At 39.0% G+C, this 27949-nt stretch overlaps 2 protein-coding genes across 2 annotated transcripts; both read right to left on the bottom strand.

Annotated features, from left to right (window-relative positions):
* Positions 1-291: 291 nt before the first annotated feature.
* Positions 292-10952, bottom strand: degs1 (delta(4)-desaturase, sphingolipid 1). Its single transcript, XM_084375665.1, has 3 exons — positions 10630-10952; positions 5146-5888; positions 292-3079 (listed from the first exon to the last, which is right to left on the bottom strand). The coding sequence occupies exons 1-3, from the start codon at positions 10709-10711 to the stop codon at positions 2933-2935; spliced, it is 972 nt and encodes a 323-aa protein (XP_084231791.1). The 5' UTR covers positions 10712-10952; the 3' UTR covers positions 292-2932.
* Positions 10953-15837: 4885 nt separating this feature from the next.
* On the bottom strand, positions 15838-27692 carry fbxo28 (F-box protein 28). Its single transcript, XM_084376264.1, has 5 exons — positions 27469-27692; positions 25433-25542; positions 23788-23926; positions 22385-22580; positions 15838-19685 (listed from the first exon to the last, which is right to left on the bottom strand). The coding sequence occupies exons 1-5, from the start codon at positions 27646-27648 to the stop codon at positions 19174-19176; spliced, it is 1137 nt and encodes a 378-aa protein (XP_084232390.1). The 5' UTR covers positions 27649-27692; the 3' UTR covers positions 15838-19173.
* Positions 27693-27949: the final 257 nt, after the last annotated feature.

Below are 27949 nucleotides of genomic sequence, written 5' to 3' on the forward strand. Positions count from 1 at the left end.
CATTATGGCTATGCATGGATGAACCTGGTCTACTAGTCTGTAATGGACCCTGTGTGCCAGTTGAATGATTACTTCACCCCCAATGTTCAGCCAGGGTCTACCATGGTGCTGAACTGGGACTCATCAGAAAGTCTTCATGCAGACACTGGCAACCACTCCCCATGTGCAGCAACCTTCAGAAGGATACATGTATTAAGATTGACTAAAACTAAAAGGTCAAATTTGAGGCACTGCATTACAACAAAGAAGAATGGAAGTGAAATAGCCATTAATAACATATGAAATGAAAAGTGATTTGTTTTGCAGAAGCAATGTTTTTATTTTTCAGTTTAGAAATGTCAAGAATCAGACAACTGAATTTGGAACTATTGCAGACAAATTATTATTGCATGACCACAGATTACTATCCTGGTTTTGTTGGAAATGATTTATCTGGAACTCCCAGGAGAGAACAACATGGACAGTGACCCGCAGGTCATTTGGGTTTAAGGCCCCTGATCTTCACTACACTGCCAGGAAAATAGTCTTTACTTATGTATTTAATCATTTATTTGATTAGCTTTAAGTTAGACAAAGTTAACTACTGAATATCAAAATGGCAATCATTTCAATAGCAACCATATGTAATTTGGTTCCGAGCTGCTAAATCTCCATTTCAAACATGAAACTTATCTGTTGAAAACAAATGTGGAATTGAAAACAAAGTTCTGAGGCAAAGATGAGAAATACACTTAGATGTCACTTCACACAACGTCACACTGACACAGTCACAGTTCAAATGCATGTCAGCAGATTGTATGATGTTGTGGTATATTAAAGTGCAGCTAGTTAAAAAGCAGAGCAGTTGGGGAGCAAAAAGGGTCATAGGCCAGAAAGGTTAAGGACTACATTTAACATAAAAGGCAACTAATACTGTACATATGATTAAGCCCATCAACTCAATACATGTGATGTCAAATAGGCCAGATCATGCTTACATGACAGCAAAATGTTGCAACAAACTTGATTCATATGGAGGGATCTTAATGAGTGAATTCAACTTTGGTTCACTTTTACACACACACACACACACACACACACACACACACACACACACACACACACACACACACACACACACACACACACACACACACACACACACACACACAGTGATGCTGTTGTACAATTTATCTCAGTGGCAAACTACAAACTGCAACGTGAACTCTATGGATTGCCCTCATTCACCATACAGGAGTAGCTTATTTTTACTCGACTGTGTAGCTATCTTGATGACTCAGTTTTTGGGGCTGGTTGCATAAAGACATGTTAGACTGGTCTACAGAGGGGCCAGTTCTATCTTACAAGTCAAACAATTAAACAAAAATAAAGACTGTCTACAGATTGATTTAAGCTGTAGACAAGCTTCAAACAGAGGACAATATGGCTCAATCGATGGTTTACTCCTGTAATGTAGTGAGTACTTTATGCTACTGCTTCACTCATCGATGTTTTTTATGTATAAGGTCCTTTTAAGGCACAACTTTCACAAGGCACAACAGAGAGAGGGAGAGCATGTCATGATAGCACGGGGAAGGTTTCAGTTCTCTCACAGGCTGCATCACCACTGCTTTTATTTAGCCATTAAAGCCTGAATGGCCACTGTGAGTGTGAAGGACACTCAACTCCAATTCATATAGTGAGTCAACAAATGATTTTCCTCATCCGCTTTATTTAATATCATTAGAGAGTGAATTCTGCTGCTGCTTTGTAGGTTTATAGCATTAAGTGTCTATAGCCATGGTAACAGCTCCGTGAGGCTGTACAGTGGTACTAAATGTTAATATCAGCCAGCTAACATGTTCACAATGAAAAACACTGTTTAGCAGGTATTGTTTAGTTGATTTAAAGGAAATTCATTGCAATCTATTTTGATAATCGATTAATCGTTTAAAAAAATGTCAAACAATTGCTGGTCCCAGCTTCTTAAATATGTGGATTTGCTGCTTTTCTTTGTCATTTATAATTGTATATGAAGAGTCCTTCTGGACTGTTGGTTGGACACTTTGGGGTATTTGAGTGAATTGTGATGAGCATTTTTCACTAATATTTTTGACATTTTACAGACTAAACAATGAATCGAATAATAGTGAAGATAACCTGCAGATTAATCAATAATGAAAACAATTGTTAGTTGTAGTTCTACTATGGTCACCATCTTAATTTAGCATGCTTGCATGCCAAGTACAGGAGAAGCTAATGGATATGACCTCTTCCACTGATTATGACTAAATCATATTCTGGTTCTCCTCAGTGTCCAGAGTGGTCCAAAAGTCCACTGGAAGTGTTTCAGAAGCACATCTGATTATATTTGAATGTCGGTCCAGTGCATTAATTGCACTCACATATCCAGTGCACATTAGCACGCCAGCTAGAAAGGGCAGCAGATCATTTGACAGCTGTGAAAGACACTGAAGAAATACAGTGACCTTAAATGGACATTTGGAAGTAGATTCAAACGAATGTATGGGACACAATCCATCCTGAGAGGGGCATGAATGTCTATAGCATATTTCATGGCAATCCATCATTTCATCATCATCATCCAACATTTCTTCCTTGTTCAGAATCAATAGCAAATAAGATTTATCTTAATCTTAACTGAAGTCTTTGTGCAACCAGTCCCGAGATCTTCCTACAGCCACACTGACAAACTCCACTCATATTTTCAATGTAACATCACTGGGGTGAGTTTTCTGAACTGGTTAACAAATATCTAAAACTATTTTCTCTTGTGGAGGAAAAGCACAATTCCAAGCCCATGAACATAATTCACCCTTGTTTCACATGCAGATGTATTAATAAGCAGAAGCTGTTAAGTTCATAAGATGGTGAACCGGGCTGCTGTCATGGTGGATACTGCAACTTTGTTCCTGAGAAGCTTTTGATGAAGTTACTCCTGTTTGACATCTCCCTTCAGCCTCCTCTTGACTCGAGAGTACGGGCTCAGTGCATCATCCATGATGAAATCGTACAGGACCTTCACCCACGATGTGTACTGAGGCAGGTCATCATAATACTCTGCTGCTATTTTCTTCACCTGGAAGCAAATGAGAAAGAATATTTAACACTGCTGAATGCTGCCTTAGAAGAGTTTAAATTTCAAAGAGCCCCTTCCTGTTTAGGCAGCCTTTTGTTTCACAAGAGTAAAACAGTGGCTCTGACAGACCTGTAACAGAGCTGATACAAACTTCATAAAGAAATCCAACTAATTTTGTAATGCTAATTATATAAAATCCATTTTCAAATCCCACTGAAGTATTTATATAATTCTTCCTTTATATTAAAGGAAAAGTTCACCCAAAAAGAAAATTCAGTCATTATCTTCTCATCCCCATGTTTCGTAGTCCATAAATATTTTTTTTTGGAGCTTCACTACACAACAGTGTTGTAGAAGCCCAAGGATACCACATGGATTTGAAAAGATGTTAGAACATTCTAATGATAATGACTGGATTTTCATTTTTGGGGTTTCCTTTAAAGTCGATGTAATAAGCATCAATTAAAACATAATAAGTCCTAATAAGATGATTGTACATAATATTAATAAGACTGTATATGCATTAATAATAGCAAATTAAAATGTTAATTGCTAGATTGTGAGACATAAGCAAGAAAATGAATAAAACCCTTATAAGTTTCTTATAAATGTTTATAACAGAATTAAACATATTTATTTAGTTTATCAAACTTACCCATTATATAACTGTTAAACATTTACTAAGCTTTAATTGAGAGACTCATAAGGTTTTTATTAACATTTTTAAGCAGTATATAAGTTTCTATAACAAGTTTCTTATACGTGCGCATAAATGTCAATTTAACAAAAACGGCAGGTTTATTATGCTATTAACACTTATACAGTCTTGTTAGTGTTAATAAGCATCTTATAAGGACTTGTGAGGGCATTATTACCCATTAACTTATTACAAGGACCTTAATATAAAGTGTGACCAAATCTTTTAGTCATCACCGTCTACAGACAATTATACAGTTCAACGTACTGTATATGGAGAATAACATTTCCATTAATAAATAAACGACAGACTAATGTCTCCTTGCATGGAAAGGAGCCTTTTCTTTCAAATAAGTTTTAGTCTTTCCAATAACTAGAACCACACACCATAGTTATTTCCAGGAAAATACTGGCCCTTACATAAAGCTTTACCAAATGCACATACTGTAACAAAATCCTGTGCTGCTTGAGTCTGCTCTTGAGTACATAATCAATGAGCAGCTGTGTCCAAGTTTGACCTACTTTACAGCTTTTTTTATGATGAGCCTTACACCCTGGTATATCGTGTACAGCACGTTTGTCAGCATTTAATTGGTGTCTTATCTTTGCTGCTGAAGATTAGTTTATCTATCTGCTCTTATTATGTAAGACAGGTGCCAGTAAACTATGAGAAAAAATTATATCAAGTCCAAAAGGTTCTGCTCCATGACTGTGGCTGGAGATTTATTTTAATTAAGGGAATATCAAATCTTTCTAATCTACTATGTAGGTAAGGATATAAGCATACACACATTCAGCATACTAACAGAATTTAGTAACTAACTAGAATTTTAAAAACAAAAATGCCAATGTGAATATTTCCTGCTTTCTTTATTTCATTTCAAAGGGATTGGATTGGCCTGAAGCCACACAGCCACATTAACCAACCCACCTTCTTAGGTGTCCCATTGGCTGATATGTGTGTGGACGCATTCGGTTTTCTATTATATATTTTTGTTTCCTTTTGAATTTTTTCCCACTTTATATCTTAACAATTTTTAATGTTGTTTGTAATTTATTGTTCTATAAAATACAAGTGTTGCTGGAGTTTTGACCTTGTGTCTTTCCACTTCTATAACAGTACACTTTGCTGCAGGTTGTACCTTTTTGTTGGATGCTGTTTTGCCGTGAAGCTCCAAAAATGTTTTGAGGACTATGAAACGTCACCCTACTTTCCATCTGCATGAGTGTGCATTGATAATTACTGAATTGTCATTTTTTGGGTGACCTTGTCCTTATAATGATATCCTAGGGGACAATTTAAAAAGTAAATCTGAGTTTCTGTGTAACACTGTTCTCACACACTAACATGTTTGCACAGCTGTACTAACCATGGGCAGCCTGCGTCCTGGGATGCTGGGGAAGTCATGGTGCTCATTGTGGTAGCCCACATTGAAGGTGAGCAGGTTGAGGGAGCCATAGTAAGAGTAGGTCTCATGGCCCTTAAGGAACATGTAGTGCTCAGCTATGAAGTGACCAGAGATGGGGTGCAAGCCCATCCCCAGCATAGAGCCAGCCAGCATGTAGACCACAGGCTTGGCCCCCCACAGCCAGTAGAGCAGGATGTTAAAGGTGAGCTGGACCACCAAGTTGGTCACCTCCAGCTGAGTGATGGGTTTGGGGTTGATGCAGAGGGGCCGGATGGCATAGAAGAGAGGCTGCAGAATAATCCAGACGAACTTGCGGAAGCGCGTGCAAAAGAACCAGCCTTCAAACTCAGTGGGAATGTCTACATCGACGCCGTCTCCTCCCAGGTAGCGGTGATGATCCAGGTGATAGCGTTTGAAGGAGGCAGAGTAGGGCAAGCCAATGGGCAGGTTGGCAAACATGGCAAAGTAGCGGTTCCACATGGCCTTGTTGTTTCCAAACGCAGTGTTATGGGAGACCTCATGAATAGCAAGGGTCATTGAGTGGTTGATACAGCTGCCAAAGGCATAAGTCCAAAACAAAACCCATTTCCAGTTCAAGTCTTTGACCAGGTAGAAAGCTAAAAACTGTATAACCACCATCATGCACACGACCCACTTCAGCCTCGGGTCAGGACCCATCAACGTCTTGATTTGTGGGTATTTGGCTGTATGAGAAAAACAAGAGACTCAGTCAAAATTCCTATGCTGCAAAAAAATACATATGTATATGTATCAGATCATCCGTTTTCACAACAACACATCTGAAAGAAGGAATTATATTGATTGATTCAAGTTTGTTTGCGTGGAAATAACAGAAGTAAAACATTTTCATACATCAGTATTATCTAGAATCAGACTGGGCAAAAAGAAGTGTTTCAGAGTCAACTACTGATTGGCACCTTGTGAAATGTATTGCACCATTCAACCAAGTAGGCAGCAGCAAAAACAAATAAACTAAAAGTGGCAGACAGTCCTTTTATACAAGTTCTCTACAATACAGTGTGGTATACAAGCACCTCAACGGTTCTACTTTCAGGAGGGATTAACTGTACAGTTACAAGGCAACACATGCAAAATATTTAAAAAGCAGGGGAGAATTTTTATATGTTGTCACCATTTAAGGAGGCACAACTCTACACCACACTGTGCTTCCTGTCATTACTAAAAAAAATTAACTTGAAATAGAAACTCCTTTGTGAATCTTGTAATTATGTGATTTTTGTTAAGACTGTGCTAGCGTTGTCATTTTTAGGCTGTAGATTGTGATGTTGTACAGGGCTGCCTCATACTGCAAGGTTCAGGCCCCTCTGTTTGTGCAAGAATTGAATGAAACAAAAGACCATCTTACAACATAATGCAATTTGACATAAGCTAGCACTGCCACACACTAGCTTAAGTAGGTAATAATTACTTACTTTGGCAATAATCTTTTATCTTGGGAAAGGAAAAAACTCCCAACTAGTGTATATTAAAGTATATATTATACTATAATTATATATAGTATATATTATACTATTATAATATATATTATATTAAAGTAAATTACCAATCATAAATTTGCTATCAATGATTATAATATGCTTGTAAACTTTTATTAATCATTTTCAAGTAATCTTATCAAAAATTATTCTAAGGATTTATCTCATCAAATTTTTTTTTTTTAATTAAACGAATAAGTGGGTCACAGTTGTGTAATTTATGAGCAAACACTGCCATAAATAAAATGGCAGTCAGTAGAGTGTGTAACAGTCAACAGTCCCCTTTTGCACTCACCTGTAGAAACCAGCTACCACATACACTTGACTTTATTTAGTCAAGATCCATACATTATTCCCTAAGGAATTAACAAAAAGGTATAATAAAAAAAAAAAAGAACGAAAGAAAAAAAGCCCTATGTCTTAAAGCAACATTATGTAGAAAGAAAAATTTTGTGCGATTTGCCGCCCCCCACAATTTGATTTCAACACCACTATTGTAAATAAAAATCCCTGGTCTGCAATGATCTGTTAAAAGTAATGTAGGTGGTAACTACAAATAAAACTAATTAGGTCATATCAATGTAATGTGTTGAAAACTTGTATCTTGAAGTAAACATGTATGTAACGCTGTGATCCTACCCTCTCACATAGTGCAGAAACAAGTGATAGGGATGGCGGCGTGGCTGTGACAGAGACACCATTCACTCTATTACAAGTCACTGCACCATCAAAATGATTTTAAAACTGTTAAGGTGAAAATTTTTTTACAAAATGTTGCTTTAATATAAAAAAAATTAAAAAATGAGGGAAAAAAATCCTGGATCTGTCCCTTTATCCAGATCTGCACCAAAAGTTAATGGGGTCTATTTTCCTCCATCCAAGTTCCATGGCAATCCAATCAGTAGTGTGCTGACGAACCAACCAACTAACATCCTTAATGGTAAATGCCATGGAGATATTTAGCGTATTGCACAATATTAACTGTGAAATTGTGGATGGAAATGTTTCATTTGTAATAACCATGAAATAAGCCTTCAAATACTCACATATGTTAGGCCATGTTGCTGTAGATGCAGCCTTATCAAATGTTGAACATGCTAACACATATCAGTCATGAGCTGATACTCTATGACTTTTGGCTCTAACCTCTCTAACTGGGGTAGCAATGGAGACGTAGGCTGGAAGGAACTATGCAGGATAGCCTTTTATCTCATCTTTGTTATCTTAATTACTGATAGGAGACCGAAGAACAGTAAACATGTACGGGAATCTCAGGTGACTTGCTGAAGTCATGCAGCTCCAGGCCTTTTCGGCATGTTCAGACTTGACACTAAAAGACTTAATCAGTAATTCACAGGACTAGTGGGCTAGTCAGTGCAAATTATTACTAGACCAGTGTGTTCATGCAGAGCAACTCAGATTTCTCTCTATAACCAGCAACAAGGCTGTTCTATTTTTTATGTTTCAATATGGCAGTTTGGTTGTCCACATAACTACAGGCAAAAACACACGGGTTCAGCATAAAGGTCATTCAGGCAGGCTCGATTCTTCAAATACCAGAATCCTGTTGATCATCTAACAACAGATATGTTTTAACTCTTCCGAATTGCAAGACAATGGTGTTGCAATGTTTTGTTCTATCTACAAACCACACCGTTCAAGCTGTGAGATGGTGTATTTGTTTAATGACGTTAGGAGCAAAAAGACTTCCACATATTTTCCACATCAGTCTTGTGTAGCCTCTCTGCCCCAGTCATTTATCAATTACACAACTGATCCTTCTTTAAACTACATACAGGCCACTAAAGAGTCTGAGTCTATGTATTTCTTCCTTTAGAGAAGTGGACTACGGTATTTGTTGTACAGTTAAAGGATGTTTTTAAATGGCTAGGTTAATCAGAGTGCTTCCATACAGATGTATTATATATAGCTTTGTTGTTCAAGAGAGGGGAAAGGCTGTATCGGATTGATATTGGTAACTCAGTCACTGACTGACTGTCTGTCTGTCTGTCTCATTTGTACATGATAAATTTCAAATAGCTGCTTCTTCTTGGATTACTTCAGGCCTTGCACCAGTCATTGTCCTCTCTGGTGGGTCAATCTCAGTCTCAATGACTCTATTAGACCTTATACTTTGAGTACATGTTTGTCCTGCCGATGAGAATACTGTTAACTTCCTGAAAACCTCTGCATCTCTCAATCACTCCCAAGTCACAACATTTGGGGATTTCATACTCAGCTTTAAATAAACTTAGTATCCTGCTCTTCAGAGACTATGTCTGCTGCCTCTGTGGCAATACATTCATAGCAACCTGGCTAATCTGTAGTGTAGCGGTGCCTGAGAGTCTCCTGACACGGTTGCATTCACTCTGTACTAACATGAATAATTTAACCCAGGAGACAGCTCTGCTGTCAATGAGTATCTTTCTCAGTGGATCTGGTCTCACTCTCCACACAACGGCAGTACTTTGTGTTGACCAATTAACTTAAGTGTGTGTTATGTTAACAGAAAACCTATACATCCTCAATCATTCAAAACGAAGCTGCGGTCCCAGGGGACTCAGACCACCTGATTGTCATATTAGGTCAGTCTGACAAAAGCCTTTTGTTTGCCGCAATAAAAGGAGCAATGCATATCGACCTGCTGCTTTAAATTCAATGACGTGAATCATTTGACACACATTAGTGTCTTAGTTTAAGTGCCCTTTTTTTGTTTTTATTTCTTCTTTGGCAATGCTCAGGCTTGTAGGTAAGTAAGTATAGGGAGATCCTGAACTTTGTAAAGACAGCAAAGATGTAGGCTAATTTCACAAATAGCATAATACATTTTAGGGCTGGATCTAACAAATCTTTTCATAATTAATTCATGTGCTGATTATTTTCTTGATTAATCAATTAAAACTTGGTCACATCAAATTACCACACACCCAGGAGAGATTTCTTGTGTTGCCCTACCAACAGTCAAAAACCAAAGATGTTCAAATTACTACAACTGTAAGAAAAAGAAAAGCAGCAAATTCTCATATTTAAGAAACAGGAAACATAAAATGTTTGGCAACATTGTTTGAAAACTTGCTGCAACAATTAATTGATTATTATAATTATGGATGAGATAATCAGATGATCAGACTTGATCAACATAAAATTAATCAATCACTCTTTTCAGGAATTAGTTAAGTTAAAATATCATAAATGAGGCTTTTCCTGCTCCTCCAAAGTCACGTTCTATTTGTCTTTACTGTATATCACAGTAAGCATACCTTTGGCTTCGTACTGATATGCCTCAGTACGTAGTTAGCACACAAGATAACAGCTGATTACATAAAAAGGGTTTAGTAATTTTCTCCTAATGTGTTTAATTAACACTGGCTACAAAGCCAACATAACACCTCCTGAGGGACATTTTTAACAAATGACATAAGTGTCAGAGACTTGTCTGAGTCTTGTCTTCCGTTATGTTGTGTCCAAACCGTTACTGCAACTTTACTGCGAGAAGCTGAGAACTGAGTTATGTCATTTCAAGGAGTGGCCACATCACTAAGTGGCTGTAACGTTGCATTGCTAACGCAGATGTGCATCTCATTTCTACATATTGAATTAAATAGGTCGGCGTAACATCCATAGTGGGCTCTGTCAGTCATTTAAGCGGGCATGATACATCTTTCACCAACATTAACGCATCTTGTGCCTGTTAGCTAACATCGTGTAGCAAATACACGGGCGGATATGGAACCGTTAGCTTAACGTTAACTAGTTACGTTACCAAACTGAGCCTTCTTATGCTGGCAGCGTATCGATATAAGCACCATAACACGCTTCACCCATTTTAGTACTCGAAACAGCCACAAAGCTAAGTAAACATAGTCATATCTAAGTTAGGTTAACAATAGGTTTATCCAAAAACTTGCTAACGGATAAGCTAACTCACCCAAGATCTCTTTTCTTCTGTCGGCATGCGGCTGGTCCGTATACACCCATTCGTAGTCTTCGCGGGCGACCCGGTTCCCCATTTTTTAGATAAACGTTGCGGTTTTATAAAACTTTTTTTTGTTTAGAAAAGCAAGTATCCAAATATCACAGAGGTCGTTTAAAAAAGAACTTCTCCGGTTCTTCTCCCCTCCTCTGAAGTCCTCCCACTCTCCTGTCTGCTCAGTCAGTCTGCTGACCTGCCCGAACATCAGTCAGCTCTCGCCCCAATCTGCAGCTCCTCCTACCGGCAGGCCGATCACTGGGGCCACAGTGCACCGCTGAACCAACCGCTGATACCGGTGAGATCAGTGTTATCTGTCAGCCAGCTTCAACAATCACATAACTTTCAGCTGACATAATATACATCCAGAATATCGGCATTCAGGGCAAAAGCCACGCTGATATGGTTTTTATGTACGCCTGAATGACATTCATCAGTTCTCTGTCTATCAGCCCTGACTTGTTTGTGGTCAGTGAACCTAAGGAGAAAGAAAGAAAGTCACTGGGTGACCGAGTGTTGCTTTGGGGCCCAGACTGTGGTGATAGTTGTATTGAAGTCTATGGGAGATGCATGGAGAAACACACTCAAACCCAACTTATTCACATCTATGACTTCTGATGAAGACATGGCTCCAGACAACAGACCACGCTTCAGATAGTGGGTTAAACAATGTCGAACCAAATATGAGCACAGTCCTGCTGCTTCGGCATTATAACTTGGGCACATCTATATAATCTATATAAGTGCAGTCTATTTACCGTACACTTAATAAATGGCAGCAGCAACTGTGTTGGTGCTTAGTCCCCACTGACCAGAGTGACAGGGTGAACAATAGCCTGAGAATATTCCTCCCCAACAACAGCAGAGTTGTATGTTCAACAGAGGAGCACAGTGTCCTTCAAATAAGGCCCAGAGGGATGTCATCAAGCCTAACTGGTACAACTGGGAGAGTGTAATCATGTGGAAAGCAAAGACGATTACTGCCAAACTGTTATTCTCCAGTTGCAGTAATTCATAATCTTCTCTCATAAAGATGTATTCTGTGGTGTTTGAAGGTATCAGTGATGATGTTGATCGGGACATTGATTTGATTTATTTCAACATTATAACACTGACAGGAGATTATGTCACAATATTTTAAATATATCATAGAATTAAATAATGTATTTATATATCCAAAAAAGTCATAAAAAGTTGTAATGAACCATGAATCCAGAACCTATTAAAGGGGGACATAATTCTACAAATGATTAAATATAACTGTCAGAATATAACTTAAAACATGTGCACATGGCCTGGTAGTCTGTTACATACCATGTACTCGCAACATCCCGGCTTTGATTACAGATTGGGAACATTGTCAGTTGTAAAGTTCCTGTTATGCTTCAACCTTCCTGTTTGTGGTTCTTTAGAACTTTAGCTTTAGATATTTGGATTGTTTAGCATTTGAAAAATAATTTAATACAATGTGATTTATGTAACAGAACAGATCTGTGTGTATATAAAAGGATGGGCAAAATTATAGTGAATTATGTTGAACTAAAGCACAATGGGGTTGAGGGTAAGGGTTATGGCATTTTAACTTATTCTATTATTTTTTCTTCTTAGGCTGACATTATTTTGCTTTTATTTAAAAATGGAGCCAAAAGAAGGGGCAAGTATGAACAAGATTAAAAAATATAAGAAAATAATTTACTGATAAAGATAACTGTATGCCAGTAAAGCTACAGAACAAAATCTGCAATTAGATTACAGATATATTCAGTAAAAAGGGGGATTACTAACAGGATTACAAATTTAAAATAAAGAATGATATTCTAATCCGTAACTATGCACACGTGCACACATGACAACACTTCCTGAGTCTCCCGAGTATCCTTACAGGATACACACTCGTTATTAAGATTAAACAAAAGTTGTCTTATTGATGTTTATTTTCTCTAGTCTTTATTTTTTTTCAACAATATCTTTATTGGATTTTTTTACATAACAACCCTAGAGCTGAATGAAAGGACAATGAGTGACAACAGAGTGTGTACCAAGTCAAATAAGTAAGAATAAATACAAGCCTTCAGTATATCATAAAACAAACAAACAAACAAAAATAGCCTAAAACAAAACTGTTGCAGAGAGGGATTGAATAGCAGGGAGAGGTAGTAAGGAAAATTAAAACAAATAAAAATAAAGCTAGAAACAGCACCAAATGTTGAATAAGCATGTTTAACAATCACATGACATTGTTTAAATATAAGAGGATTACTGTATTGTGGACTCCGTGTCCACATATGTTAGAAAACCACCCCAGATCTTTTGGAACTCTCCAGGTTTACCCTTCAAATTACACATAATCTTTTCACTTGGTATGCATGATGCTAATTCATTCGTCCATTTAGCAAATGTAGGTGGTGATTCATCTTTCCAATGCATAGCTATACATTTGTTGGCTGTAATAAGGGCAATTCTAATAAATTTGAGTTGGTTTTTATTGACTTTCAACATAGATGTGTCACCCAGGAGAATTACTCTTGGCTCTGCGGGGATGGTTAGTCCTGTAGTATCATTAAGCACTTTGAGTATAGACACCCAATATGAATTAAGACATGGGCAAATCCACAACATATGTACCAACGTTCCTATTCCCGATTTGCATCTTGGGCAAAACTGGGAGTACTGAGACTTTATTTTATGTAAGCTGTCAGGGGTATAGTATGTTCTATGAATAAGATTGTATTGTAATGTAATTTTGTGTCTAGAGTTAAAAGAAAAACACTGACTACTAGTACACAATGATTCCCAATCCCCTTCTTCAAAATTACACTCCAGGTCTTCTTCCCATTTACATTTCACTCTTAGCTCTTCCCAACCTATAATCTGAGAAATTCCTGAGTAAGAGTAGGATATAAACCCCCTCACTCCCTGTTTACTACGCACAAGTTTATCTAGAGGCTGCTCTTTTAATGGTTGAAGATGGCCACCCTGTTCGGAGATAACGAAGTGCCTAACCTGGAGGTATTTGAAAAAATGGGTGTGGGGTAGTCCATACTGAGATGAGAGCTCTTCAAAAGTCTGAAGGGTTCCATCTTTGAACAAATTCCCTTTTGTAAACCAAGGGTTTGTAATACCATCTCTAAGGGATTGGAGTGGAAAGGGGATTTGTCAAAAATAGGTTGAATACAGCCCGTTTTCTTTCGAATTTGCTGCCATATCTTACAAGTATGGACAATAACTGGGTTTGTTGTTGTAACCAAAAGAGAGCTAAGCAAGCTGATATATGGAAATGATTCCAGTTTCAACTCTGTTAAATGGTTCTGTTCAATTAGTTTCCACTTAGGTGAATGGGCTTGCACTGGTTGCCAGACCCATATTGCTCTAATTTGTGCTGCCCAATAGAAACGCTCAATATTGGGGACTTTCAGTCCACCTTTTTCTAGAGGGTTTTGCAATATTGTCATCTTTATCCTGGGTGGTTTGTTTCTCCATATAAACTGTGTGATGCAAAGGTTGAGTTGTTTAAAAAATTGCTTCGGGACCGGAATTGGTAACATCTGGAAAAGATACAAGTATTTTGGTATCTAGTCTTTATTTGCATATTATTAGTATTGAGGTAATCCATTTTTAAGAAGAGCATTTTACAGTTTGTATAAATTGTTCTAGACACATCTTTGGCTGTAACGCCATTACATAAAGCTGCTGTTTCTCTCCAGCTTATCTAAGTGCAGGTCTGCTGCAGCTGTAGAACATAAAACAATGGAGCACTTCCTGTTTTGCTCCACAGGAAGGTGAGGGGACGAGAAAGTCATTTCACGCTAAGTGCAAGATGTGACACATTCAGCTATGTGACCTGTACTTGGAATGCAAAAAATGTGAACTCCACAGTTGGGGTAGAAAGGCACCATACTCCTCAGGATTGTGTCTTTGTGCCACGTTGTCTCAAAACCATGTCCAAATAAAGTATAGTTATAGATATAAGGCAGAAGGCAGTGTGGGTTACAGTGACCGAATGAGAATGCACAAAGGTTTGTACCTGAAGTATTGACAGATGAATTCTATATCATGTCTGTGCTTAGGGACAAGTTAGGAGAATGTTTACAGGTGCAACCAGCTCCCACAACACCTAAAATCAGCAGCTGAGGGGCACTCCACAGATTTTAAAGCTGCACTAATGGATATTTTTAGATGAACAATTTGTGATGAATATGTGTAATGTCACAATGGCCACCCTGGTAAGAAAAAAAGAAAACGCACAGACAAGGCTTTACATCTTAATGAAACTTAAGAAGGCTACATTTCTGTGCCAAGTTCTAGTCAACTTTCATAGAGGAGATATAGAAAGCATCCTGACTGGAAACATCACACACTGGCATGGTTCATCAGGGCCCAGGACAGGAAGGCTCTGCAGCGATGATTAAAACCTCCCAGAACATCACTGGTACCATCTACAGAGCATCAGTGACATCAGTGAAGTCAGATGCTTGCACAGAGCCCAAAGATACTAACAGACAACACCCACCCAGCCACAGTCGGGCACCCTGCTGCTATTTGGAAAAAGATACAGACGTATCCGCTGCTAGACCACCAGATTACAGAGCAGCTTCATTCATCATGTGATGTTCCTGAACTCATCCGCCACAGTCTGCCATGAATTGTTTATTTTTGTTTTATCTATCTATCATTTTTTTGTGTTTTTGTGTGTATGTATCTTAGGGAATAACAACAGAAATGTCATTATAGAATCTTGTGTTGCATAATCGCAATAAATTCACTCTATAAGTTGAAATATTTTTTGCTTTTGTCTACTTCTTTGGTTTATGGCCAAATATCTGCAAAATGAACGGCATCACCATAAGCCTCTGTTGTATTTGAGCTAGTTGCTAATGTTAGCAAGCTAACACATAAGATGTTAATCAAGGTAAATATTATACCTGCTGTATTTGTCCCTGCATTCCGCTTAGGGCACTACCAGCCTCACTAAGCCCCTATTGCTGGCCTGTTAGTCTTGTTTTATTGTGTCTCTCACAAGTTCACCAACTTTATAAACTTGCTAAAATCTTTGGAGTACCCCTTTATATATATAAACAATATAAATTCACCCACATAATGATAAAGGGTGTAGAACAAGAACTGTAAAAATAAAGCTTGTAATGGGTGTAAACATACAGAGATAAGTTAAGTTGAGTTTTTAATAGGTTTGATTTGTACATTTGTAACAGTAATGTGTGCAACAAAACCGTACAGTTAGCCCCAAGTTGGCCAACCCAAAAGATAGTTCTCTTGGTATACATACATGAAATAATTCACAATCTACACTTTAAAGTACATGAAGATTACAGTATTTTTTTCTAAACTGAGACGCAGTCTCAAATTAAGCCACTAGATATATCTTCTTGTGTGTCATTATAATACACGCGAGTGTTCACCAACACGTGAACTGTATTTCCAAAGTTTCTTTACCAAAGGTTCATGCCATGAGTGGTTCAGGTCATCCAAACAACAGAAAAGCTTCAAACAAAGAAAACAAAAGTGCTGCCACAATATGGGCTCACAGCTAACCTAGCCTTACAAGGCAAGAGATGAATTTGTACAGGAGAGAAGAAGAGTACCGCTGCATAGGGGAGTTTGACAACAGCTGGGGAAACTAATCTGACTGAGCCTTTTTGTTTAGCAGTGACATTTCCAGCACCACTCTATTGTGACTGCAAACCAGTCATATGTTCTGGTAGCTCCCTTAAACCAGTGTCAATGGGCTGATTTTAAACTTCATTTCTAAAGTTGGTGTTACAACATGGAAAAGTGACACCATTTTCTCTTACTTCCCTCTGACGGTTTCCATCCATGCAGTTATGCTTAATGATATTCACTTCCCTTATTTTGGGGCTGAGGCAGATGTCTCACAGGTTTATCTCTACATAAGCAAAAACAAAACAAGCATGGCACTAGAGATAAAGAGAGACAGACCCTTTGAAAATCATTACATAGACAGTATCCTTTCATAATCTTATATAATTTCTGCTTCGACTTTAAAAGGTGCAATATGTAAGAATTCTAGTTGACAACATTCAAACATGAACTAAAATTATCAACAGAATGATAAGAAATGACTGTTTTGAAGTGTAATGACGTCCACGTATTGTTGCAGAGGTATCTACTGAAGATGGCACGGTAACCAGCTAGCTCCAGTGTGTCACGGTCCAAAGCTCCTGTGCTAGTGGTGTAAACACCAACACTCCCCCACTGCTTTTAGACCCCAGTCCAGATAGCTAGCTGCACGGCTAGTTGGGCACATCAAGTATCCAATAGCAGCTATAGTTTGCAGGAGCTAGTGGTTACTCTGTGATATACTGCCCCCTATTGTTTTGGAGTAATAATTCCACATAGGTAGCCAGGTCAACAAGTTGCACCTTAAAGGACCATAAAAGTATTTTTCTCAATTTCTAGCCGTCTGCTACAATTATTAGCCGAGGAATCGCTGTCTGAGTGTCTGAGTCCAGCATGTATGTGTTGGTGTAATCTGACATAATATCAGCACTATATATGATGATCTGATTCATAGTCTCTAGAAACTGAGTGTCAACGTTTGTTCTTGTTCATGCTTGGAAACAGACCAAACTCCATCCACTGACAGCCATGAGATGCAGCTGAAAGCTCTGGAAAAAAAACTAGGAAGTGGATCTTAAGTTAAGATTATACTGTGAAACTAGAAACAGAAGTTTGATGAAAAAATATACATAAATGTCCACTTACTAGCTTTTCCAGAGCTATAAACAACATCTGGAGGTCTTAATCATTGGAAATTGTAAAAGTTTGATTGTGCAATTGCATTGTGTTTTTCTCTTATTCTGAGGAAGAACATTGTAAAAAAGTCTCTAGGAACAGCAGCCATGTTTTTTATAGTTTCAAAATCAAGGCAAGTCATGACATGCAGGTTTCTGCAGTGAAATGACTGTAAATCAATGGCTGTTGGGGAGAAAGTAGAAACACATTCAATAACTGTCAAACTCAGGGTTTCTCATGTTTCACTGTACTGAACTGTAGTTATTGTAGTAAATAGGCTATAATATGTAAAAACACTAGTATGATCCTCAAAGGACAGATGCCAAATATTGTTTTAACATTAGTTTCTTTGTCCTCCTCAATACAACACATACAGCAACATCGCATATAAAAGAGAAGCATGAACATCAGGTGCTTTCAGGCACACCAGAGCTAAAAGGTCTGCTCTCGCCAGAAACTTTTGAAAGAATCTAAGGATCAGAGGACAGGGATATCAGTCAGTGGCTGCAGAGGCACAGTGGAAAGAAAAATCCCCTCACTAATTATAATCTACCTCTATGTTGCACCTCTGACAGGCAGGGGAGCAAGAGTCCGTAGATGACACTTGATTAATGTTACCTGAACAATGCCTTCTTCCTTCTTTAAGATCATCCTTCGTTTTTAGACTGAGCTGAACTGATTTGGCTGGATGGACAAACCAGGCTACTGGTAAGGAATACTGATTACTTTGTAGACAATTTTTATTGCACTTGGCCTAAGTTAGAAAGCAGTAACTGTGAATGACATGAATGCTTGCGGATTTAGACTTCCTACCCATGTGAAAATGGAAAGGAGATCACAGATTATTTCACTGATTCAATTATGTTGAAATTTAAGGCCTGTTATGACTCGTGTGTGTTTCCGAAATAAAATCTGCTGGCAGATTTGATTTCAGACACATGAACTGCAATGATCACATGAGCAACATGACTTGTGTTAATTCACAGACAATCAGATTTTTCGCTTGGTAAACCAGTTTTTTTTTTTTGCAATCACATCAGCCTCTTAGAAAAATTTTAAATCTGTACAGTTGTTTAAAGTAACCTTCAATAAATAGTCTTCTTGGTCACACTTTATAACAACCACCATTAATAAATGGCAAATGTATTTCAATTCAACTAAGGTTAATAGTTATTTGACTCTTAACAATGAAATGATTTATAAACCATTTATCAAGCAATTGTTTACTAAAAGTTTTAACTGATATTTATAATACTGTGGAGTTCATCTAAAAACATTATTTAGATGGCCATTATAAAGTTCCAACTTGTGTTTATAAAACTTCACAATTGCTTAATGAATGGTTTATAATGGATTTCACTGTTAACAGTTTAATAACTATAAACTAAAGTTAAATTAAATATACATTTACATTTATTATTAACATTTATTATAAAGTGTTATCGTGTTTGTCGCTGCATGTGGCAGACCTCCTGCCCATATACTGATTTAGTTAAGTGGGTAAGAACCTTTGTAAGTATAAGTTGGGTGATATTCTACATTTTTCTTCTTGTCCATAAGTCCCATGTACAGAGCAGAGGGAGAACACTGGTAAAGCAAAGTGTACAGGGATTCTCCTGGTTCATCTTAGACAGTACAGGTGATGAGTGACGCAGGGATCGGGGATAAGGTGTGATCGGTCAGACCAGAAACCAAAAAACAAAACTTCAACTAAATGACACACTGAGTCTCTTATTTCTTGCTGCGCAGTCGTTTGGACTGTCGTGGAAGGTCTGAGCTCTTTCTGGTGCGTTTGAGTGATGACCCTCCCTCGCCCTCTGGCTCTAAGGGTAGAGAGGTTGCGGCCACGCTGCCACCTGGCAACACAGTACCAGACGTGCTGGCAACAGTGGAAGACACAGCAGCACTGCTGGACGTGGAGGGGACAGCTGTGCTGGGCCTAGGACCTCCCATAGCAGCAGCACTACTGTCCATCAGTTCGCGGAGCTTGTGTTCGAGCTCGGCCAGGCGGGCGTTCTGCTCAGCGATCACCTGGGTCTGTTCCAGCAGCTTCTGCTCCTGGTCCTGCAGTTGCTTCTGCTGCTCCAGTTGCTTGACACGAATTTCCTGCATCTCCCTTCGCAGTACTGTCATTGATGCCCCGTTCACCTTCACCTGCTGCTGCACTTTGGTCATCTCTGAGCGCGATGGCGTGTTCTTGGCCAGCAGAGACATGGTGGTTAGGGAGGTTGATGGACCTGCCACTGAGGGAACAGGACAGAGGGTCAGAGGTCTGAAGGATTTTACTGGCGTAAAAAAATGCAAAACAGAAGAGATTCTGTATGAGAAAAGCTAAAATGCAACAGGCCAAGACATTTTATTTTGGCTGATATTGAGCATGAGAAGTGATCTTTGTTTGGAAGATCACTGCTCTAAGCACACAAGGGGACACAAACTATTGCAAAGTATGCCTTAAGTCCAATTAATACTACCAATCACTACTACTAAATGTTTATTGACATTTTTTCCAATTAATTAGTTTCAGTTAATTACTACAATGCTCCTCCTGCGAAGGGAGATGAAGGAAACTCAATACCCACACCCAATAGTCTAGGTGATATGCTGCAAATTTGAGGTGAATCGTTTACTTTTTCACAAAAGCATGAAACTCTGAAACTACACATTTTTTCAGAGATGGAGCGATCGCAAAACTGCCACATGGCAGCCATTTTACTTACTGCCATAACTGACCCAGATTCAGGTGAACAGTTAATGCTGAATTCTGTGACATTGTGAGAAGGAAACAGAAGCTGAGAACCACGGTGAGAATTAATGACGTCATGTCAATTGCATACACGTTTTGAGGAGTTTTAAAAGCTTAATCCTTTTATTAACCCTGATTACATAGTGACTGTAAAGAGTAGAACAATATTCAATATATAAATTTTTTAACCTTAATTTATTTAGCAGAGTTTCACAGAGCAACGCTCTCATTTTCAGGAATGCCCTGATCACATTCACAGTTACCCATTCACACCTGGAAGCTGCTCAGTACAACCACAGTCTGATCTGCCAGCCACTGAAGCAGTTGGGGTTAAGGGACTTGCTTAAGGGCACCTCAGTGGTGATAATGGGAGAGGGGCAAGCAATTCTGATCCAGGGATTAGGCTACCACTGCCTCCAATGACCATAGCAACTTAGACTAAAAGGAATTTCTCAAATTATTCATTGGTTCTAGGCAGATCAAGATCTTTACTAGATCTTTATGACATGAGGAGGGGGTGCGCAAACAATCCACAGGGGCCAGAATCAACAAAAATAAAAGTTCTTTGTAGTTGCTTTCAGCTAAGTTGCGAAGGTCATATTGAATATTACAGTTATAGTCACTGTATTGTCAGGGTTAATTTACGATATAATTGTAATGTCTGGCCAAGGTTCTCAGATACTGTGATTACATGACTGTGTGTCTGGTCAAGTTTTCACCTTGGGAGTCTGTGTGTGTGTTTCATCATGGCAAAATGTGGTTCTGGTGACACCTACTGTAGTGGGAACCAGCCACAGAAGCGGTTTTGAGTACTAACCAGGTGATATGTCCGTCTGTGAACACATTTTGTCAATGTGATAGCACCATGACGGCGCAAGATGCAGTCATGAAGCTTTACAGGTGTGTAGTTCAGATCAAAATGAAGGCAAAGTTTGAAGATGGGTGTGGGCAGACCCATGACTACCGAGTACTGTAAAATCCCCAAACTTAAAAAAAAAGCCTCTTGGTGCTGTGCTCTACACTCAACATAAAGTAGACCATTTTTAATTTAATGTTTGTTTGATGTGCACCTTTTTCCATTTACATGTGCATTACTTTTGTGAACTCCAAGTATATCCACCTCAAATGTAGTCAAGAAGTTGTTGTAACTTGACTGAACATTGACAAACCTGCCCCAAATTTGACATGCTTGATAAGCATCCCAGCCTGAAGATATCTACATGCAAATATTGAGTCATAGTCATAGCACCACCCACTGGCAACAGTAAACATGCCTAACTTTACAAATATTCAGTTTACATCACGTTTACATTGTGTGGTATACACTTGATATACAGCAACATAATGCATAATTAGTGTGTGTTCTCTAGCGCCACATAGTGGACACAGGACGTGGTATTTAACTCCTTCACTCAAAGTCCAATATTAACATTAAAATTATGTCAGGCGACCTCCATCTAATGCATCACTGCAATAATACCTCACTTATGTAGCACCACCTGCTGGCAACAGGAAGTGAAGCCAAGGTAACACATCAATATGTCATCTCCAGTAGGGACACAATTATTTTCATTAGTGATTAATCTGCAGATTATTGTCACAACTAATCAATTGTTTTGTATATAAAATTTTAAATAAATTGTTAAAATCAAATTTTAATTTATTAAATTTATTATTTCCAGTGTGGAATAATCCACACCGGAAATAATATCTTATTCATTCATGCAGTGTACAATAGTCATAAAAAATTCACAGCTGTCAGCCAACCTCCAGTAACAAGATCACAGCTGCCACTCCCCCGACACTTAGGGGTACAAGGCTCATGTCTGCCTTCAGTTTAATTTGTAATGGGAACCTCTGTCAAAATTATGCCCAATGTGCTGCACCAAATGTTCAAATTTGTGTTTTCATGTATTTAAGCTTTAAACACCTGTTTCTTTTGTTAATGAGAAAAAAGGCATCTTGTGCTGAATAGTTCATATCTAGCTGTCTAAACACTCTTTTAAAAACAAACATCTAACAGAGAAGCTTCAACCATCAATGATAAAAAATGTTTAAATTGTGACTGAAACCACGAAAGTTTCCATTTTAACTACATATTGGTACTGTCTTATTGAGAGCAGAGGTAATGAGAATCGCTCTGGGTTAAATTGTCTTTTGAAGTCTAACTGTAGCCGGGACAAGAACATGTCTGTTTACCTGGTGCAGAGCCAATGAGGCGGCCGGACAGGTCGGCCCCTGGAAGCTTCTTCTTCAAGATGGGAACAATCTTCTCATCAAAGTACTCCATGGCCATGGAGGAGATGTCCCTCAGCTCCTGCAGAACCTCATGAGCTCGCTGGGGGGCTCGAGTGGAGTTCACATAGCGCAGCACGCGGTAAATCTCATCTATCACCTGACAACACACAACAGTAAATGATCAGGATATCACAAATAACACAACAAAACCAGATAACACCCAACAGACATGACTTAAACACAAACAACTGCATGGGCAGCTGAAAAACTAGGCTCTTTGTGTTCATCACATCACATAGTTGTCTATCGTTTAAAGTCGACACATGCAGAATTTAAATGTGTTACCTTAGAGTACGTGTTACATTCAGTTAACACAGAATAAGCATCGACGGCAGGGAAATAACATGTATATCAGAAGAGATGGTGCCACACTGCTGACTGAATATTGACCCCGTCTTCGAGCCTTTCTTACTTGGACGTGTGTTAGTCCATGAAACAATACTGTGGGTATTGTGTCAGTTTGATACACAAACCCTGATACAGTAAAACACAATTTCGACCTGTGTTAATAATAACTGATAGGATTACTATGGAAGGCTAAAAGGAAACCTGAGGTTCCAGCTGCAAGAAAACATCACTCAAAATCAAACTGACATAAATCAAATTGACAAAATCTCACTCAATAGCATGTTGTGTACTTGACTCAATTTCTCAAGATAGGGATGGTACATTTAAAAAGTATTGGTGTATTCAATGTTACTTTTCCACTAGTGTTTTTTTTCTTTTTCCTACATTTGAATGTTGGAAATTCACTGTGTAGAATGATGTGTAGCAGGGTCCAGACCACCAGTTCAAAAAGTTCTATTATGCAATTCTTTTGAATGTACTATTATTTTTCATTTCAAATGATAAAATCAGCTTAGCAGTTTGAGTGAAAAGTTGAATCTTTGAAATAGGTCAATGAATTTCTATCTCTTAATATTGGTATGTCCCCATTGGCATTAATGACAGCATACACTCGAGCTATTTAGGAAATTTCAAAGAAATTCAGATCTTCCAATAAGCTAAATATCAAGCTACACCATTTAGTGGTTAAATCTGATCTTACTCCTAATAACACCCCCTCATGGACGTATCATCTTAATAGGATGGGGACAACTTTTGTGTTGTTTCTACACAAGACCAAGACTCGAGGTATAAACTGTGAGTGTATCTAAGACATCACATCATGCATAAAATAAACCTGTCATTAATGTGAGTTTGCGGCTGTACTGAAAAGAACCATTTTTATGAGACATTAGAAGTTGACAAGTCTGTAAGACTATTGTTACTGCCGTTTGTGGGCCACTGACACCTGTGCTGACCTTTCCAGGGATGAAGCAGCAGAGGTTGGAGTCGACATATTTCATGAAGGTCATGTTGAGCAGAGAGAGGCGCGTCTCCACGGCAGCCAAGATGTCAGCATGACGGGCCAGTGAATGGTTTCTCCTCTCTGACTCTCGCCTGGAGACACATCATGATAAACACACTGGTGAAGACAGGTTTGAGTATTGGACCCCTTGTAATGAGCCTCAAGAGACACAACTAAGCCACATAGCCTGAAATACATCTGGAAAATACACCAAACAGCCAACCAGCTGTGTTTCTTCATTTCCGCTGTAAGAGAATGAAAACCCATTCTCTCTGTGACCAGTGAACACCAGACATATTTCAACTGCGTTGTTCAGTGGCCTATCTCATGTGTGTCTGATTGAGCAGGTATAGTATCAGTATAGTTTTATTCAACAGAGCTGTGTACACTGGCCAGTAGCTGCGTATCAGCTATTCCTTTACAGGCCTATCTGCAACCTGAAGAATTCTTTCAGGCTTTAAGTAAATTCTTGTCTTACTACTGTATTGGTGTACAATGTTCTGAGTGCACAGCAGTGCTGTGCCTGAACCCCTGCAGCATAGAGAGGACTGAAGCTTCTGCTGTTCAGCTGCTGACATGCCGCTTTTACCACGGCCAGTGCAGACAAGCTGTAAGCTCAGCTCCAGGCTTGTTTAAATGCTGTCAGCTTGAGTCTAGAGCAGGGATGTCCAAATGTTTTCCCTTGGAAGACCAACAAATGAAATGTATTGGTGGGCCACAAGCCAAGAGCAAATAGCTATTGTATTGTAAAAATGCAAAATGGCACTAGGATCCCAAGTTTCCTTAACTGACTGACTTCTTGTGTCACGTTGCTCTTCCTGCCTAGATTATGAAAAATAATCAATAATTGGGCGTTCTACCTATTTAAAGAGCATTTACGTCCCACAAAATAAAACCTTTTTTTTTTTAAAACAGACTTTTTTAAAACTACATTGAACCTTAAAAAAGGTCCAATATTCAATATTCAGCCTCACTAGATGTCAGGAAACAACTATTTGCTATGTAAAGATATAGTGGAGTAGCAGAGCGTGGGGTCACACTCCCTGTCTGTGTGTTAGTATTGAGCTTCTGTTTTTTCTTTTGGAGCCAGTTGGCTGCACGTGCAGGTTAGTGCATGTGAGCCACCTCCCTTTGGAACCTCTGTGCTGCTGAGAATGGCGGTGGTGGAGAAGGCGGTGTGGTTGTGGGGTGGTTTGTTTTGGTCTAACATGCTTGTGCTGAACTGCGACCACTAGTGGTGCTCAATTTGGCAGTTAGGCAGGCTACCTTTGGCCCACAGGCCCCATTTTCGACAGCCCTGGTCTACAGAAATTCTTGTTAGACATACATTACGTTCTTTTGTAACCTATTTAGGATCATTTTCAAGTGGAAAGAAATATATTAGATTACACATTATTTTAAGTTAGAAAAAAAACTATATATCAATTTTAAAAATCTTCCCCTGCCCCCTGCAATACCATTCCTGAGCACAAGAGGGCCAAAGACCCACAGTTGGTAAATGAAGGAAGACATTAACTCCAATCCAGTCTTCAGAAACATTTGTGCAATCTAAGTCCATGTCTATTCCACAATTTGAGGCTGTGCTGAGTGATACAGACCTGGGCAGCTGGGCTTTGACTTGCCTCTGGCACAGACTATGGTAACGCTCCACCTTCAGGAAGCCCTGATTCAGGACACGCTGACAAATCATGTCCATTCGCTTACACACCTAGAGAAGACAAACAAGAGAAAACAGGTGAACAACAGGTAATCCGTTTTATGAGGATAATAGCGAAAGAGTTTTGTATTTCTGTTCCCTCCTGTGGAGCTGCTGACATTGAGCAGATTTTTCATTTGCCTAGATGGGGTTCATCTCCCAGTAGTTTGGACAGAGGACAGTACCTCTAGTCTCTAGTATTGTCATTATTACAGTTGAACTTGGCATTTATGATTACACTCGGGGGTGGCTGTTTTGACAAACTTATTCATGATTTTGAGGACATGTTTACTATCCTCTTCTAATCTGCCAAACTATTCCCTCCAGTGTACGGTCAACAGGAGGATTATCCTGTTTCACAAGTTACATATGCATCCCTTGACCCATTCACTTACCATTTTTGGTTAGCTCAAATAAGATATTTCATTTGAGAAGTACTTGCTAAAAGTCTAACTTAAGCCCAATACGGACAGCACTAGTAAAACCAGGGACCTCATCAAATGACAATCCAATATTTGTGTTCTGTTTATTTAAGTCTTAATTTTACTCCTATTTACTGACATTATCTTCTGGATATGATGTCAAAGTTCTGTGTAACATAAACTTTCAGAAGTGTCTGTTCTTCAGCAGCCACATTAATAATACAATTTAGAGTTGATTTGCCCACTTTAGCATATGTTACAGCATAAATACACATTTGCAGCTCATTTAGATCAAGAAGTTGCCTTGTGGTTGTACTTGAACATGAGTACCTATTGTCATTCCTAACCTTCTCTTTCATCACATTTAAACACAAATAAATACAGCCATCATCACAGGACAGCTGTTGACTGCTGTTCAACATAACATGAACTGTGAGCAATTCTTTTGTTCAGACAACAGAAAACTGATGTTTAAACAGAAATACAGCCCCAAATCACTGACATACCAACATTATCACATGACCTGTGATGTGGCAAAATATGGTAGGTAATATGCAGTGGAATCTCTAACTGACAAATTACAGACATAGCTCGTGGACATGTATTAAAGATGTCCTCTGCAATTATTACCAATTACCAGAGGTCCACAGGTAATTCTAGTCCCCCGTGAATAGGGCTTTAATGTACACCAGAGGAGATACTTTAGGGAGTATTAAAGAAAAGACACTCATTTATTTAATTTCGTCTCCCTGTTGTTAGTCTCTGACTCTAAAATCAATGCAGAGGTCTCACATTCAGAACCACAGGCCTTCTGGTTACAGGCCTGAGGGCCCCTATAAGAGTCTCTGTCTGAAGTGTATGTAAAGCTAGCTAGTAGGGGACTTTTTACATGTCTGTGCTCGGGGCCATTTAGTCCCTCATTCAGAACAAGGACTGCATGAAAGGCACACGATGAGGCTGATCATTTTGCATGGCAAGAACTGTATAAAGGAACACAACATGCCTGCCATACAGTCACCCTGTATGGCAGTCATGTTTAAACCTCCACGAGCAGCGCAGCAGTGGCAGAATGAAGAGGCTGCTGAAGAGCTGCAGGGAAAGGCTCAGCCAGTGTGCACACACACTGATACATGACTCCAAGCTAACCTCACCAGCACATTTCTATCCACAAAGGGACGGGCAATGTCTGGTGGGTCGGAACATCTACACACGAGTCAAATTTGAGACAGTTCGGGGTTTCCTTCCTCCTATCGATATTCATCATCTGCTGTGTGTGTGTCGTGTAACATCATTGCAGTCACTGCTTAGCTAGGCTGTCCTGCTAATTAGATAACAGCACAAAAAGCAGTGCGGGCCGTGGCTGCAGGTAGACGGCTGCACAGACACTTTACACCGGCTATAAATACTATCCACAATTATTTACGACGATACAAATCTAGTATCCACATATAAGCAATGCATGTGGCTAGCGTTAGCTTTGTTCCCTTCCTAGCTGGATTGTTTTTGTTCCCCTTACCGAGCGCAGCAGGCTGATCTCATCGTAAGACAAAAAATTGAGAATAGTCTCAATGGCCACGATGGGCAGTCCTAGCAGCGGGTTGTTCTGGTCCGGCGGAGGGCTTGACTGTCTCGGTGACACCGCGTCTGAGTCCAATGACCCAACACATCCATCAACTCTGTCTACGACGGTCGCCATCTTGCTTTGCGAAGGAGGAGGCGGAAGTGACGTTTCAAACAGGAGCGCTAGCTGCGTGCACTAAGAAAGTGAAACAATTCAAGAGCCTTCACAAGGGACTGAGTATATCAGCTGGTAATGGAGGAAAAGTATTTTAATCGGAAACAAAACCGAACTGATGGGAGCGAAACATAAACGAGTTTACAAACCTGAGTGTCTGTTAATAAAGGAGAATCATAAGCACAGAGGATGATCTATTTCCTCAGGTCTTTATCATGTGTCTGTGTATGAACAGGATATTTAAGATAGGAGCAGCTGATAT

Source organism: Pagrus pagrus (assembly GCF_965226575.1).
Source record: "Pagrus pagrus genome assembly, chromosome: 15".
Taxonomy (NCBI): Eukaryota; Metazoa; Chordata; class Actinopteri; order Spariformes; family Sparidae; genus Pagrus; species Pagrus pagrus.

What these genes read in the sequence shown, in the direction of transcription:
- degs1 (XM_084375665.1), bottom strand. Translation starts at nt 10,711, where the DNA reads ATGGGGAACCGGGTCGCCCGCGAAGACTACGAATGGGTGTATACGGAC. An exon ending in CAGAAGAAAAGAGATCTTGG is followed by an intron (nt 5,889 to 10,629) that starts GTGAGTTAGCTT and finishes TTTCTCATACAG; the next exon opens with CCAAATACCCACAAATCAAG. An exon ending in CAGGACGCAGGCTGCCCATG is followed by an intron (nt 3,080 to 5,145) that starts GTTAGTACAGCT and finishes ATTTGCTTCCAG; the next exon opens with GTGAAGAAAATAGCAGCAGA.
- fbxo28 (XM_084376264.1), bottom strand. Translation starts at nt 27,648, where the DNA reads ATGGCGACCGTCGTAGACAGAGTTGATGGATGTGTTGGGTCATTGGAC. An exon ending in AGATCAGCCTGCTGCGCTCG is followed by an intron (nt 25,543 to 27,468) that starts GTAAGGGGAACA and finishes TGTCTTCTCTAG; the next exon opens with GTGTGTAAGCGAATGGACAT. An exon ending in GCTGCTTCATCCCTGGAAAG is followed by an intron (nt 22,581 to 23,787) that starts GTCAGCACAGGT and finishes GTGTGTTGTCAG; the next exon opens with GTGATAGATGAGATTTACCG.